At 39.4% G+C, this 15,644-nt stretch overlaps 1 protein-coding gene across 6 annotated transcripts in view; it reads right to left on the bottom strand.

Moving 5' to 3' along the window:
* Positions 1 to 11,169: 11,169 nt before the first annotated feature.
* nhlrc2 (NHL repeat containing 2) overlaps positions 11,170 to 15,644 on the bottom strand; it is a 93,267-nt gene continuing 88,792 nt past the window's right edge. For all 6 annotated transcript variants that reach the window (XM_072557378.1, XM_072557377.1, XM_072557376.1 and 3 more), the window contains one exon: positions 11,170 to 14,507. In XM_072557378.1, the coding sequence (XP_072413479.1) occupies positions 14,251 to 14,507 (257 nt within the window). In that variant the 3' untranslated portion in view covers positions 11,170 to 14,250. The remainder of the gene's footprint in view (positions 14,508 to 15,644) is intronic.

Raw genomic sequence — 15,644 nt, forward strand, 5'->3', positions numbered from 1 at the left:
GCAAGTTAGACAAAGGAGAGCCAGTGGATGTGATCTATTTTGATTTCCAGAATGTCTTTGACAAAGTTTGACATACAGGAGGTTGGTAAATAAGATAAGAGCCCATAGTGTTAGGGGCAAGGTGACTGGCAGGAAGCAGAGAGTAGGGATATAGGGGTCTTTTTCAGGATGGCAGCCAGTGAACAGTGGAGTTCTACAGGGGTCAGTGTTTGGACCACAACTATTCATGTTATACACATGCTATACATTAATACTCTGCATGAAGGAACTAAGAGCATTGTTGCTAAGTTTCAGATGAAACAAAGATAGATGGAGGGACAGATCATATTGAGGAAGTGTGAAAGTTGCAGAGGGCTTGGACAGGCTAGGAGAGTGGGCAAAAAAGAGACAAATGGAGTACATTGCAGGAAAGTGTGAGGTTATGTCCTTTGAAAGGAAGAATACAGGCACAGATTATTTTCTAAATGGAGAAGGGCTTGGGAAATCTGAAGCACAAGTGACTTAGCATTCCTAGTTTAGGATTCTCTTAAGGTTAACATGCAGGTACTGCAGTTGGTGGTTAGGAAGGCAAATGCAACATTAGCATTCATTTGAAAAGAACTAGACTACAAGAGCAGAGATGTACTGATGAGGCTGTATAAGGCTCTGTCAGACTGCACTTGGAATATTGTGAACAGTTTTGGGCCATGTTTCTTAGGAAGGATGTGCTGGCCTTGGAAGGGGTCCTCAGAGATTTACAAAAATGATCCCAGGGATGAAGGGGATATGAGGAGCAGTTGAGGACTCCGGGTATGTACCTGATAGAGTTTAGAAAGAGGAGGAGAGATCTGATTGAAACCGACAGAATACTGAGAGACCTGGATAGAATGGATGTAGAGAAGATGTTTTCACTAGTCGAAGAGATTAAGATGTTAGGGCACAGCCTCAAGGATGACCCTATAGGACTAACAGGAGGAATGTTTTCATCCAGAGGGTGGTGAATGTGTGGAAATCATTGCCATAGAGGGCTGTGGAGGCCAAGCCATCAAGTGTATTTAAGACAGAGATTGATAGTGTCTGGATTAGTAAGACGATCAAAGGCTATGAGGAGAAGGCAGGAGAATGGGGTTGAGAAACATATCAGCCATGATCGAATAGCAGAGCAGAATCACTGGGCCAAATGGCCTAACTCTGTTGTTATAACTTACGACCGATGGTACCATGGCTCAGGTGGCTCACAAACAATGAGCAAATTTGAGAAGTACTGATTCCTTTACTGCCTACCATTCTCATGACAATTCTTTGTTATTGGGAGCCAAGTTCCATACCAGTGAATTGCCCTTACCAAACTCAAACCTGGGCCTTTATTAATATGTAAAATAGAACTCTAAATATGCTCATTTGTGTTGATGCACCTCCATTCCAGAATCTCAGTAAAGAGAAAACTATCAACTGCTCTTCACTGGACCATTTTGGTCAACCTTATTCAATCCTCAGACTTACAGACTTATGCCTGCTGTGGGTTTTCCATCAGTCGGATGAGCTTTAGGTCAGACTCTCTAGGCAAACTTTGCATCTGCTGGTTGACCATTCAAATTAAGGCAAAGTCTTCAAATAGAAAATCGTGTGATCTGCTCTCTGGGCAAGCGTGTACACTGGTCTAGATTAATCCCATTCTTGGGAAATTAGAGGTTCAAAACACAGGGAAATGGGTCAAAGTATTCCCTCCATTATGGGAATTTTGCTTTGAATCTGATCAGACAGGAAAATATTTCCATGACTGGTCGTGGTTTAACCGCACCTCGGGTGAGGGGTGAGATTGAGAAGGAGAGTCCTGCACAATAACTTCTGTTGGTGCGGGAATTGAACCCACACTGTTGGCATCACTCAGCATTGCAAAGCAGCCAAATGGGTAACTGAGATAATTGACCCCTAGGGTTTTGAGCTAATGCCAGCATGGTTTATGGGGCTGTGTTTTCTATCAGACCCTGTGCAAATCTGAAGGAATAAAACTTCATGTGATCACTGTGAATGAAAACAAATTCAAACAAAATCTCAAATGACTGAATGAGAATAAACAAAAACAATTGCAGTTATAGATTAAGATTTCTAAATTTTTGTAACAGCCAATGTCTACCAATTTGTTTTATAAATCACTTGAGACTTCAATATCAGTAATTCTGGCTCAGGATCCATTTGCCCATCATTAAAATCTTTAGCAGTACACAAATCCATCTGCAGAGCAATATTTAATCTTCCCCTCGGAGAATTTATCACCCCATTTAAGCCACTAACAAAATAAAGAAACAGTGACAGTGAATGCTGCATGTGCAACGTCTTTAAACTGCTTAAATAAGACCATCAATCAGATTTCACTGTACGGAAATAGATATGTTGGCACAGTCAGTCAGGACCTTTTGCACAAATACTCCAGGAGTAATCCATTTCCACAATCTAATAAAACAGCTGTAAAATCTTGGATTAAAAGGCTAATCTACAAAGTTGCAGTGAGGAAGGAATTTGGAACAGGATTCAAATTTTCTCAACAGTGGAGAAATCCTTCAGAACAGTTTTAATCAATGAATATCTTAAGATTTCAAGTACCATATTTAGTAATTGCCAAAGACTATTAACTGCTTATAGCATTACAATTACTTTCATCTGACAGGAATCCAGATCTAGTTATTCACATCTTAGAAAATAAATGATTTCTCTCTGGGAACCTAATGGAGCAAAAATATTTTAAAAATTAGTGTGCCACACAGGACTCGGTAAATCTAACAATGGCCAAGCATTAGCGTATTTATGAATTGTTCATACTGTGCATTAACTACATGCTGACAGATTGATAGTACAGGAAGATTTGTTGTGGGTACTGGTGCTCTAATCATAGAACATAGAACAGTACAGCACAGGCCTTTCAGCCCTTGATGTTGTGCCACCTTATATCCCATTCTAAGATCAAACTAACCTACATACCCTTCATTTTACTATCATCCATGTGCCTATCCAAGAGTTACTTAGATTAGATTAGATTACTTACAGTGTGGAAACAGGCCCTTCGGCCCAACAAGTCCACACCGCCCCGCCGAAGCGCAACCCACCCATACCCCTACATCTACCCCTCACCTAACACTACGGGCAATTTAGCATGGCCAATTCACCTGACCTGCACATTTTTGGACTGTGGGAGGAAACCGGAGCACCCGGAGGAAACCCACGCAGACACGGGGAGAACGTGCAAACTCCACACAGTCAGTCGCCTGAGGCGGGAATTGAACCCGGGTCTCCGGCGCTGTGAGGCAGCAGTGCTAACCACTGTGCCACCGTGCCGCCCACTTAAATGACCCTTATCACCACCGACTCTAGTACCACTGCTGGCAGTGCATTCCACATACCCACCACCTTCTGTGTAAAGAAACCACCTCTGACATCGCCTCTAAAGCTTCCACCAACCACCTTAAAATTATGCTCCCTTGTGATAGCCATTTTCGTCATGGGAAAAAGTCTCTGGATTTCACTCTATCTATGCCTCTCATTGTCTTCTACACTCTGTCAAGTCACTGCTTATCCTTTTTCACTCCAATGAGAAAAGATCCTTAATCTTTCTTCATAAGACATGCCCTCCAGTCCAGGCAGCATCCTGGTAAATCTCCTCTGCATCCTCTCTAAAGCTTCCACATCCTTCCTATAATGAGGTGACCAGAACTGAACACAATATTCCAAATGTGGTCTAACCAGGGCTTTATAGAACGGCAGCATAATCTCACGACTCTTAAAGTCAACCCCCCTGCTAATGAAAGCTAACATCCCATACGCCTTCTTAACCCTGTCAGCTTGGATGGCAACTTTGAGGGATTTATGTACATGTATCCTAAGATCCCTCTGTTCCTCCACACTGCCAAGAATCCTGCCTTTAAACCTATATTCTGCATTCAAATTTGACCTTCCAAAATGAACCACTTCACACTTTTCCAGGTTGAACTCCATCTGCAACTTATCAGCCCAGCTCTGCATCCTGTCATTGTCCCTTTGCAACTTACAACAGCTCTCCACACTATTCACAATTCCTCCATCCTTCGTGTCATCAGCAAACTTACTAACCCACCCTTCCACTTCCTCCTCCAATTCATTTATAAAAATCACAAAAAGCAGAGGTCCCAGAACAGATCCCTGCAGAGCACCACTAGTCACTGAGCTCCAGACTGAGCACTTTCCATCCACTACCACTCGCTGTCTTCTGTGAGCCAGCCAATTCTATATCCAGACAGCCAAATTTCCCTGTATTTCATGGCTCCTCAGTTTCTGAATGAGACTACCATGGGTAACTTTATCAACTGCCTTGCTAAAATCAATGTACACCACATCCACTGCTCTACCTTCATCAACGTATTTTGTCACATCCTCAAATAATTCAGAAAAGCTGTGAGGCATGACCTGCCCCTCACAAAGCCATGCTAACTATCTCTAATCAAACTATGCTTTTCCAAATAATCATAAACCCTGTCAGAAACCTCTCCAATAATTTGCCCACCACCGACGTAAGACTGACTGGTCTAATTCCCAGGGTTATCCCTATTCCCTTTCTTGAACAAGGGAAAAACATATGCCACCCCCTGGTAACACTCCAGTGGACAGTAAGGATGCAAAGATCATCACCAAAGGCACAGCAATCTATTCCCTCGTTTCCTGTAGTAACCTTGGGTATATCCCGACTGGCCCAGAGGACTTATCTATCCTCATGTTTTTCAAAATTTCTAGCACATCCTCCTTAACATCAATCTGTTTGAGCATGTCAGCCTATTTCACACTGTCCTCACAAATAGCAAGGCCCCTCTTACTAGTGAATACTGAAGCAAAGTCTTCACTAAGGACCTCCCCACCTCCTCTGACTCCAGGCACAAGTGCCCTCCACTATCCCTGATTGGCCATACCCTCACTCTGGCCACCTTCTTGTTCCTCACATAAGTGTAGAATGCCTTGGGGTTTTCCTTAATTCAACCCGCCAAGGCTTTCTCATGCCCCCTTCTAGCTCTCCAAAGTCCATTCTTCAGTTCCTTCCTGATTGCCTTGTAAACCTCTAGAGCCCTGACTGATCCTTGCTTCTTCAATCTTAAGTAAACTTTCTTCTTCCTCTTGACAAGATGTTCCACATCTCTTGTCATCCAAGGTTCCTTCACTCTACTATCCCTTCCTTGTCTCAATGGGACAAATCTATCCAGCACTCACAGCAAGTGCTCCCTAAATAATCTCCACATTTCTGTTGTGTATTTCTCTGAAAATATCCGTTCCCAATTTATGCTCCACAATTCCTGCCTAATAGCATTGTAAAGTTCCCTCCCGCAATTAAATACTTTCCCATCCCATCTGCTCCTATCCTTCTCCACAACTATAGTAAATGTCAGGGAGTTGTGATCAAAATCACCAAAATGCTCTTCCACCAAGAGATCTGACATCTGACCTGGGTCTTTGCCAAGCAAATCCAATATGACCACCCCTTCAGTTGGCCTATCTACATATTGAGTCAGGAACCCTTCCTGGACACACTTGACCAAAATTGCTCCATCCAAACTATTTGCACTAAGGAGATTCCAATCAATATTAGGGAAGTTGAAGTCACCCATGACAACAACCCTGTTATTTCTGCATCTTTTCAAAATCTGCCTCCCAATCTGCTCCTCTGTGTCTCTGTTGCTATTGGGGAGGGGAGGGGGGTGGGGGGTGGGCTGGTCTATAGAAAACTCCCAATAAAGTGACTGCTCCTTTCCTGTTTCTGGCTTCCACCCATTCTGACTCAGTAGACAAACAATCCTCAATGAACTCCCTTTCTGCAGCTGTGACACCATCCCTGATCAGCAATGCCACTTCCCTACCTTTTTTACCTCCCTCCCTATTCCTTTGGAAACATCTAAACCACGGAACATCCAAGAACCATTCTCACGCCTGTGATATCTAAGTCTCCGTATTGGCAACAACATCGTAGCTCCAAGTACTAATCCATGCTCTAAGTTCATCACCCTTATTCCTGACACTTCTTGTGTTAAAATAGACACACTTTAACCATCACAATGACTGCAACTTTGCCCTCCCAACCGTCTATCCTCTCTCACAGACTCTCCGCACACTATATCTGCCTGTTCACCAGCTACCCCCTCCTCTGATCCATAGCTCCAATTCCCATCCCCCTGCCAAAATGGTTTATCCATTCTTAGTCAGAGTAAGGCAGCCCTGACATTCCCAAGTATGCTTTACCATTTGACTTACATGGGGAGGAGGCTGGTGGAATGCGTTGGGATGGGGGAGGCTGGGTGGGTTACTATAACTTACACCTTCCTCCTCTGTTTCCCTGATTTCTTACCTCCATTTATTTGATTCCACTTGCTACACTTCTGAGCAAGTATCCTTCCTCATTAACCATCTTTCTACGAAATGTTTTATTGTCAGAGTTGCTATCTCAATCCTTTTCCATTTTGTCTGACTTCATGAAATGTTGAATATCTTGGAATGTTTAACTCCCTCCCTTGGACATCATGCAGCATTTCTCTGTAATGGTTTCAGATTATTTACTTGTATTTGTGCAATTATTTTGTCTATTAAGTTACAAATGCTTTGTGAATTGGATCAAGTGTCATAGAGTCATGGAGATGTACAGCACAGAAACAAACCCTTCAGTCTAACTCGTCATGTTGACCAGATGTCCTAAATTACTCTAGTCCCATTTGCCAGCATTTGGCCCATACCCCTCTAAACCCTTCCTATTCATATATCCAGATGCAATTGTACCAGCCTCCACCATTTCCTCTAGCAACTTATTCCATACACGCACCATCCTTTGTTTGAAAAAGTTGCCTCCTTAGGTGCATTTTAAATCTTACCCCTCTCACCCTAAATCTATGCCCTCTACTTCTGGATTCCCCCAAACCAGGGGAAAGACCTTGTGTAATTACCTTATCTATGCCTCTCATGATTTTATAAATGTCTATAAGGTCACCCCTCAGCCTCCAATGCTCCAGGGAAGCCCCAGCCTATTTAGAATCTCCCTATAGCTCAAACCCTCCAATCCTTGCAACATCCTTGTAAATCTTTTCTGAACCCTTTCAAGTTTTACAACATCCTTCCTAAAGGAGGGAGACCAGAATTGCCCACAGTATTCCAAAAGTGGCCTAACCAATGTCCTGTACAGCTGCAACATGACCTCCAAATTGTTATACTCTGGCCAATAAAGGAAAGCATACTAAATGCCTTCTTCACTATCCTCTCTACCTGAGATTCTACTTTCAAGGAAGTATGAACCTGCACTCCAAGGTCTCTTTGTTCAGCAATACTCCCCAGGATCTTGCCATTAAGTGTATAAGTCCTGCCTAGATTTGCTTTTCCAAAATGCAGCTCCTTACATTTATCTACATTGTCTTTAGTTTTAACTTATTTCTCTGACATTTGCATTAATTCATTGCATTATTATCATTAGACCATGTTCCTCACTGTCGCACACTTTATCCAATCATCACACAGCTTTACTTGCTGTTTAAAGATATAAGTTTCCATTCACCAAAACTTTCTTCCTCCTATTAGTTAAAAGTTTTATTCATAGCATGAGTTATTAGATTTGAGTGTGGCCTGGACTTTCCAACCAGGGAGTTGTGCATTGGGATCCTGTGGAATCCCCATTGTAAAAGACTCCAAAGAAACTGCCCAGGAAACTGAAGATTCTGCTGTGTAAATCATCTCTGCTTGGAATCCTCTGAAAGACTCTGTTTAAATTGGAGAATTTAACTCTCATACTCCAAACGACCTAGCTCACACCATTTGCAATCCCTGAGTTTTAACAACCTCCTTCCCCCAATGTCAGACTCCCTCTTACCTGCTCCCTTTCTCTGCTACTTTGTCCAATCCCCACCCTTATCCTGCTCCAGACCAGACCCCTTCCCTTGCTGCCAGACATGAACCCCACTTCTCCAGGTCCAAACTCAATCTGCTCCATTCCTCTCCCAAACCCTTTTTCCCATGCAAAATTCTCCCACCCACCTCAACCTGCTCTAAACATTAGATCATTTACCTGAACACTTGGCATCCCACCCTGGCACACTACCAACCTAGCACTCCAAGCCCCCTACCCATTTGGCAAGGTGCCCATTAACTTCCTATTACCTTACGAATGTACTGTTTGAAAGCAACTGTCAAAGTGGCTGTGATTCTGGATCTTTTAAATTTCAGAATTTAGCAACTGATTGCTGTGAAAAGGGGGCATGTTTGCTTTCTTCCGACAGTCTTGCACAGAGAGAGAACTGGCAGAATGGAAATCCGTCTCTATATTTCTGAAGAGGCTCTGATTGGTATCACCTTGCGGTTACCTATAGAAATGTGGAGCTCTTTTCTTTTGTGAAAAGGGGTGGAATGGCACTCCTCAGAAAATTTGGTTCACTGTTCCCTGTCTGGTTTAAGTAGAACCTGTTCTGATGTAACTACTCCCCCTTTTGCCAGTATGTCCAAAGCAGGATTCCTTTGTCACATGTTTTCTCCTTTGATATGGATATAAATATATATCAGAAACAAATTTATGTTTGTACAACCAGTGGGCAAATTTGACTCCTGGTAAAACTTGTTGAAAAGTCAGAAAATATGCATGTCAGATGTCTGTTTTCCCATTTGGATACCGTGTCTGTTAGAAGCATACACTATTAATAATTACTGCTGTTTTGAGACAATTGTTCACTTTCAAAGTAATTTTGTATCAATCAATCTGATACTCCGCAATTAACGGAGGCCAACATGTAATACTGTAATAACTAAATCACAGTTTGTGAGAAGAAATCAATCAAGTAATATTGTAACAGCATGATCTTTGTTTAATGACTGAGGACAACAATGTTAGGTGGCAACTAATCCACCAATCCCAATCATTTAGCAATCAACTGATTAAGAGCTCATAGCCAAGTGTGGGCAGCTTTTTTGGTCTATGGGCAGCCACAACAGTTGGTGTCTTCTCTCACCAGAGGTTGGCAGCTTCTAGGTCCAAAGGCCAACAGTCTTGGGGAACCAAATGGTGAGACGTTGATTTTTCTTCAACTCTTTGCAGGTTAGAGGGAGTGGAGTTCAGGTGAATTAGAGTTATAAGCAGGGATGGAGCTTTCACAGGGTATTCTCTTCCTGTCCCATCAACACCTCAGACTTTTCCTAGATCGGAGAAATTAACCCAGTCCCCTGTCCAACAGGCAGGTTGCCCCAGTTTCCCAGTCAGAAAACTAAATGCCTTTCTTATCTACCAGGAAAGCATTTAAGTGGTAAGTTGAAGGACTTAAGTGTCCATTAATTGACCACTTAAGGCCATTGGTGGTGGGTTGGGAATATTGATCTTGAACCATTCACCCAGAAGGTCATTGGTGAGCCATGGCCAACTTACCCTATTGTTTGGAGATAGTAAGGACTGCAGATGCTGGAAGTCAGAGTCAATAAAATGTGTAGCTGGAAAAACACAGCAGATCAGACAGCATTGGAAGAGCAGCAAAGTTGAGAATTAACATGTACATATAAAAGACTGACTTTTAAAATGATTAGAACAGCTGGAAAGTTGACAATCCTTTGTAATAATTACAGATTGGATGCCGAAGGCTTGTTGGTCACTTATGTTAATGCTACAATACAAAGTAGCAAAAATTGTTATTTACAAAAATAATTCAGATGTTTCTCTTTAAATTAGCAGTGGCAGATAAAGTTACCTTTTCTAAAAAAAAATCATTCAATGAAATTATCAACAATTAATTGTGTAGAGTGCAGACAACCTTAGAGTATTTAGGCCAATGTATATTATATTTTGTACCTGTGGATTGATCTTAGCCTATACTTGCAGAAAATAAAGACAAAGCAAAATTTCCTTACAAATTACTTACTTTTTCCTCATATTGCAGCCTTGGTTTTCTGAGGGCCACTAAACATGGCTGAATGTGCTAGGATATCACATGTAGGGGACATCTCCAAAAACTACCTCTACTAGTCCAGGCATTGAACTTGTGTTGTCAGCATTATTAAGCACAATACTCCAATATCTGAGATATCCAGTCCAGCTCATAATTTACTAATGATGCAATAAGAATAGATGCGGAGATCTCTCGTGTCTGGAGCTTAAAAATCTCCATCTAGTGGTATAAGAGTGCAGATACATGTTAGTGTGCATCACAGCATTGCAATGTCCAAATAAGGAATATACAATATTATACATTTAATATGTTGTACATGTTAAAAGCATGCCGCTTGTGCAAATAATGGTCTTGAAAATGTCAAGTAACTGGGTATACTGAATGAGAGAATCTTGGTTGTGACAACAAGAGAGGCAACCTTGCTAAATAATTTTCTATATTTGGGAATCTCTATTTTGCATGAATCAAGAACAGATGTATTTCAACGGTATGGAATTCTGATTAAAGAAGATAAACCCAACCAGGAATAAGTATACGTGTAGGAAACTGGTAGGCTATTCACATATTCAGCACCCGTTTCAGTTAATATTTACTACAAAAAAAATCACTTTGGCCTAGTTCATGTTTTATATTTTTCTCTGCTTTATGCAATTATTTAATATATCAACCATCAATATGGTGCATAATGGGCAAACAACATAACTACACTTCAGGTCTTTGAGTGGAGTGTTCTTGCAAAAAGTCATTGCCAATGATGTACTTTCAGTTTCCGACATACTAGTTCAATAAAAAAAGTCAAGTTTTCTTTTATTCTTTAATGGGACGTGAGTATCAAACTTACAAATTGGAAGCTGAAGTAGACTATTCATAAGATCATGGCTGATGTGTTTGTGCTCTGAATTTCACAGTCCCCATCTCTCCCCATTAACCTTTGATTCCCTTGCCTAACAAAAGTCTATCTAATTTAAAAATAATAAACAATCTTGCCCGCACAGCCAACTGAGGCAGGGAGTTCCTAAGTCACACAACTCTCTTGGGAGAAAGAAAATACCCCTCATCTCTGTCCTATTAGGACAGTGTCTAATTGTAAATTCATCCCTTAGTCCTGGACTCACAGAAAAGACTAACCTTTTCCACTGTCGTTATAATCTCAACACTTGTGATGGACAAGTCAGAACCCAGACTGAAATCTGGCTTGATAGATTTTTTTGGGGGTGTTTTAATCAGGTAGTCTCCCACCCAAACATAAGCACACAATGCTTCAATTTGGTTTCAGGAGCAAAACAGAAGTTTATTATGCAAAGTAACTGAAGACAAAGTAGAATAAAACAAATTACTTACATAGAACATGAGTTTAAATATTCTGAAATACAGTAAAATACAAACCCATTAATCCCACAGTACTCCTTTATATAGTACTCACGCCAGAGAGGGAATTCCCTGCTCTTTTACACATAAGGTTTGACTTAACCGATATTTCAATATCTGGTCTTGAGACTCTGATAGCCTCTTCCTGCAGACTTTATTTAACTGAGCATAGATTTGTTCAGCCTCAAATAATCCCTCCACAGTTTTAACCAAATACTTCTGGACTGGAACTTTGAACTGAATTCCTTATGCTGAGGTAACATAGTTTTAGAAATATTTACTTTTCTTAAGAATCATTGTTTTACATATCCAGCTTTAGCCAAAACCTCTGCAAAATTTGCCAAACAGTTATCAAACCAAATATTACTTATCATAGATCTGAACATATGAACAAGGAACAAGAGCATGCGACTTGGCCTTTGAATATGTTTTCCCATTCAATAAGATCGTGGCTGATCTGATTAGAACCATAATGCTGCATTCCCCCAAAGTCTGTTATGCCGTAGGTAATCAAGAATTTATCTATCTACCTTTGCCTCAAAACTATTGAAAAGTTCTGCATCCACTGCCTTTTGAGGAAGGGATTTCAAAGACTCTCAACCCACTGAGAGAAAACATGTTTCCTCATCGGTCTTAAATGGGCAACTCTTTATTTTTAAACTATGGCGCCTAGTTCTAGATACTTCCACAAGAGGAAGCATCCTTTTGACATCCACCTAGTCAGGTTTTCTCAGGATCTTATGTTTCAATCAAGTCACCTCTGACTCTTCTAAACCTCACTGGGTAAAGGCCGAGTGTGTTTAGCCTTTTTTCATAAGACAATCCTCTTATTTGAAATATTAGCAAGTAAACCTTGTCTGAACTATTTCCAATGGGTCAACATCCTTCCATAAGTACAGTAACTAGTATTAATGCCCTGTAAACATAACCACTCCTCTCTTGTATTTAATCCCAAGATTAAATCAATGACACAATGACACCCAGAAGGTCTCACATTTTGCAAGTGCATCATATTAGAAATGGCAGGACAGTGATATGCTAATTCATTATTTTATAATACAGCCTACATCACTTAAAAGGTTTTGGCACTGTCACTAAAATTTACAATAAAACTTCCAGATTCTAATAATACTAGTTGTTAATCTATGTTTTTCTCTTGCTGACTAAAATTGAAAATCAAATGCTAGGGCCTGAAAAAAGTAGTAGAAAAAACAAAATTCTCCTTCCCTCTATTCACTCAGTATATCTTACTTCTTTCAGTGAATTTTATTTGAAATATCTCTTCCCCCACCCCCCCATGCATCAAGTTATGTTGAATTAAATTTCCAGAAATACAGCCTTACCAGTTGAAGTTGTCTTCATTTGGATGCCAGCATTTCTTGCCTATTTCTAATTGCCCCTGAACTGAGTGACTTACCAGGTCAGAGAACACGTAACAGTAATTACTAGTTCATCATTTTATAAGTCTACACATCCCAAAGATTTTAGCACTGTCATATGTACAAAACTTAATTTGGTTTGAGACCAAGTAAATTTACTTCATGAGTATTTGCAGACTTGACAACAGAACTTCGCTTTTACATAAAAAGGTGATCAGCTTTATTGCTTCAATATACCCAGCATTAATGTAATAAATTTGTTCTGTGGAAAGAATTCTGAACATTTAGGTCTACTTGTTTCAACTTAAATACGAAGACACTTTTCTTTCAGACAATGCAACAAAATGTATGCAAAATACAAGACTGTGAGACAAAATGTGCTTCAAACACAAGCAATATAAAAATTAACAGAAAGCACTGTATTCACTGTTTTTAATTTGCAAAACTCAAATATCATAAGAATATAAAATTAATTAGATATTGTCAAAAGAAGGTTTGGCGGATCATAATCAGACTAAACTATATACTGTTTAGGCTTACAAATCATGCACTTCATTTTATCAGAATTCAAAGTGCTTTCTGCTTTCATTTATCAATGTTAACAGTTTTTTTAGTATGCCACTATTCATAATCTGATTTAAATACATACAATATTTCTTTCATTTTCATCCAATTCATTTATTCATTGGTTGAAACTCAAACAATAATAAACTTAAAAAAAAACAAACATTTTGGTATTTATAAGCTTTTTAAGAAAATGATGTCAGCGCACTCAAGATTTTATATGGTACTATATCACTCTAATTCTAAGCAACAGCTGTTTGCATTTTATAAGTAAGACTGCACTGATTACAATTGTGAGACAGCACCAAGAATTCTTATTGTTCTAACCAGTTTCTATTGGTTGTTGGCTATACTTAAAAGCTCAACTGAGGATTGCAAAGTATTCTTTCATTTCTTGAGTATTTGGACAGAACTGCCTCAATTCTGGTTAAATGTGTTTTCCTTAGTTTTACCTGTATACTTCATTATATTAAAAAAATCCTTACATCAGGAAACTCTATTTGTTTCTATTTTAGAAGTCTTGTATGGATTTTCTTTTAATCTTAGTTAACTTTTTGTGAAGATTGTATTGAAGAATTGTATAATTTCAAATTACAGACAGTGTTGACAACTTTAAGTTCTCTTGCTTAGGTACAGTACAGCTAGCTGTAGAGTAAAGCTTCTTCAATTTGTTAAAAATGTATCCCAATTATATCTGCAGGAGATTAATCTCTTTATTTGGGATGCTACAGTATGTACATTTCTGAACCCAGCCTTCTTTATGGCTCATGCAAAGTTTCCAATTTCAATGCCATTAATGCCAAGAGTTTTGCTATAACAGGTCAAAAATGAATGGGGCCTGGAATTAGGTTGTACAAAGTCGCACCAAGATTTTCAACTTATCAAATTGGGCTGGATTCAAACTTTGGTGACTATAAATAAATCAAGAATTTATTAACCTGCTATGCAATCTAAAATAATGTTTAATAAGATCTTTATGGTATAGAACTAAAAGATATATTTTTGTTTGATTTTACTATCTCCGAGATCATTCTTTAAAATATTTTTTAAAAGCTGAAACTGAGATTCACTTTTGAAATAGTATCTTGACAGATGTTGGAGAATTGTAATGGTTGTTGAAATGAAATTCCCTTCATTTGGCAACTATTGTCATTCTTTTTACAAAAATAGAGGCACACATCTATCGATAACAAAAGTGCATTTGTCTTTACTTGAGCAGGAATGACAAAGAACACTCCAGGGTGATTTGCAAGATCAACAATTGTTCCACTGATCTTCTGTCCAGCAAATAGCCAGTCATGCCCTTCAAATTGGAAAAAAAAACAAAAATTGAAGTCTAAATTTAAAATTATGCTATTTCATCCACATTATAAATCACTGGCCAAAACATACAATAGGAATTACATCACAATCAGTAGTTGTGTTAGCCTCGAAAATCAATAAATAATCTAGAACTATAACAGGAAGTCTTGAACTAAACATATTCCCTTGCTCATCACCAATATCTTTCATTCCCTCAGCTCCTTTTGTTGCTTTTATACTTCAATTATTTATTGAATTAATTTCTATCCGCCGCTAAGAATATATTCCTTCCTCTTTCTAAACAGAGGTATTGTAGGGTACCATCGAGGTGAAAGGAAAATGTTAATGTATATTTTAAAGAAAACATAACAGGTTCAACAACTTGTGAAGCTAAGACATAGGAATGATTTTAAATAAACAGGACTTTGTGAGAAGACAACAGCAGGACAGTATTGTGAGATGATTAAACTGAATGATCAGAAGAACTTTTTCTGTCTTAAACTGGATTGTAATGTATTAATTTTATTTTGCTTTTTTTAAAAGTATTTTTCTCACATTTTGATCTTTTTCTTTGAGTCATGGAGATGTACACCACGGAAACAGACCCTTTAGTCCAACTTGTCCATGCCACCCAGATATACTTTCCTAATCGAGTCCCATTTGTCAGCATTTGGGCCATATTCCTCTAAACCCTTCCTATTTACATACTCATCCAGATGCCTTTTAAACGCTGTAATTGTACCAGCCTCCATCACTTCATCTGACAGCTCACTCAATATATGCACCACCCTCTGCGTGAAAAAGTTACCCTTTAGGTTCCTTTTATATATTTCCCTGTCACCCTAAACCTATGCCCTCTAGTTCTGAACTCTTCCACCCCAAGGAAAATACCTTGTCTATTTACTCTATCCATGCCCCTCATGATTTTATAAACCTCTATAAGGTCACCCTCAACCATAGACACTCCAGGGAAAACAGCCCCAGCCTATTCAGTCTCTCCCTATAACTCGAATCCTCCAACCCTGCAACATCCTTGTAATTCTTTTCTGAACCCAGAGTTCCAATAGGAAGAACAGAATTGCCTGCAATATTCCAAAAGTGGCCTAACCAATGGCCTGTACAGCCACAACATGACCTC

Source organism: Chiloscyllium punctatum, chromosome 38 (assembly GCF_047496795.1).
Source record: "Chiloscyllium punctatum isolate Juve2018m chromosome 38, sChiPun1.3, whole genome shotgun sequence".
Lineage (NCBI taxonomy): Eukaryota > Metazoa > Chordata > Chondrichthyes > Orectolobiformes > Hemiscylliidae > Chiloscyllium > Chiloscyllium punctatum.